At 32.5% G+C, this 1,936-nt stretch overlaps 1 protein-coding gene across 1 annotated transcript in view; it reads left to right on the forward strand.

The window, feature by feature from the left end:
* SYNJ1 (synaptojanin 1) overlaps positions 1-1,936 on the forward strand; it is a 153,584-nt gene that overhangs the window by 79,670 nt on the left and 71,978 nt on the right. Inside the window, 1 exon segment of the mRNA XM_006886798.1 lies at positions 240-409. Coding sequence (XP_006886860.1) covers positions 240-409 — 170 coding nt within the window.

Consider the following 1,936-nt stretch of genomic DNA (forward strand, 5'->3'; position numbering starts at 1 on the left):
GTAAATAAACTAATAATAATAATAATAATATAAAAAAATGTTTTGTATTGGAAAAATCTACTATCAAGGTTCTGTCCAAAGTTCCAGTTTTGCATTTTACTGCAGGTGTCAGTCAGAGCTTTGTGACAGGATTAGTTTGAGGCCATGCGGGGACTTTAATAGATAACAGTTCCATTTGTAGTATATTGTTAAATTACGTTCAATTAACATCTAAGTGAATATTTGTTCTTTACTTTCAGAGTCACTTGAAAGCTTCTGAACATGCCACTGATATCCAGATGGTGAATTTTGACTATCATCAAATGGTTAAAGGAGGAAAGGCAGAAAAATTACATAGTATTCTTAAACCTCAAGTCCAGAAATTTGTAGATTATGGATTTTTTTATTTCAATGGAAATGACGTTCAAAGGTTTGCTGTTTCTCTTTTCTTTAAATTGAAGTTTTGCTATAATTTTAAAGTTACTGTTAACATTGAAGTCTTAACTTTCCTTTTCTGAACTGAAAGAAGATAACTTCTTTTATTAAACTTTAGATTTTTTTCTGTAGAATTCAACAAAGAATAATAAATAACAGTAATTTATATTATTGAGCTGATTGTATATGCCAGGCAGTAGGTATACTTGGTTCATTATGTATTTGAAAGCCATCCATTGTAGGGACAAGTTCTGTTATTGCCATTTTATATTTGAGGAAAGGAAGCATAATCTGCCCCAAGTCACAAACATAGGAAGTGTTAGAGCTAGGATTCATCTAGCTATAGATCTTATACTGATATCTATGAGTTTATACCACTTCTCTCTTAAAATTAATGTTTTTGTAATTTTTTTTAGCTTGCTATTGGTTTGCATACAAAATTCATATCCATGTGTTTTGCTCGTATACATTATGTTTAGCACTTTTCTTTGTTCACATTGTGTTTCTTATGATCATTCCCATACATTGTATTTTTTTCATACATTGTATTTTATAAAATTATTTTTGCTATTAATTGCTGTTGAGTTGAACACAACTCATAGCGACCCTATGAACAAAAGACCTGAAGCCTTTCTATAACTGTCGCTATTTATCAAAGCTAATCACCATTAATTTATGCCTACTGTTCACCCATTTTTTCAGGTCCCCACTGAATATTTCCTAATTCCTTTACCACCCCCTCTCTCCACCCACCAAACTCTGTACCTCTGTGATTTCCCCTCCTCCCCACCCTCAGGCTTCCTGCCTTCTCCCATTCCCCCTTTGGACTTTATTACATATCTTACTAGCTATCTGTTTTTACAATAGTAGTCTTATGCAGTATTTTTCCTTATGAGATTCAATTAGTTCACTCAGCATAATGCTCTACAGCCTTTCCCAAATTATGTAGAAATTTTCAAAATTGTTACTCCTGAGTGCTGCATAGTATTCTATTGTGTGGCTAAACTGCATGTTTTCATACTTCTTTTAGGGTTTTTACTATAAACAGAAGTAACATACATTGCCTGAGTATCTACATCAGTATAACTTGAATATATATTCAGTTTTGACATAAGAAACAAAAAGAAAAAGTGTTGAAATATTTGTTCAGTATATAGACTGAGATAAACTATTGAACAGAGCTAAAATTTTTAATTTTTTTTCTCAGAAATGATGGATGTTGGGCTTTCTGATTAATTCCATAGTATTTTATATTCTAAGAACTGTGGCGTTCAAGACTTGAATGTATGTTTAGCTCCTGACTACCCACTTAAAAATAAGTGATTGACCATTTGACCCAGCAATTCCACTATTGGGAATATACCCTAAAGAGACCATAACTGACATCCAAGCAGATATATGCACACCCATGTTCATCACAGCTTTTTTCACAATAGCAAGGAGTTGGAAACAACCTAAGTGCCCATCAATAAATGAATGGATAGAGAAGTTGTGGTATATTCACACAATGGAATACTATGCT

Source organism: Elephantulus edwardii, unplaced genomic scaffold, assembly GCF_000299155.1.
Source record: "Elephantulus edwardii isolate Elephantulus edwardi_28Jun2011 unplaced genomic scaffold, EleEdw1.0 scaffold00051, whole genome shotgun sequence".
Classification (NCBI taxonomy): Eukaryota; Metazoa; Chordata; class Mammalia; order Macroscelidea; family Macroscelididae; genus Elephantulus; species Elephantulus edwardii.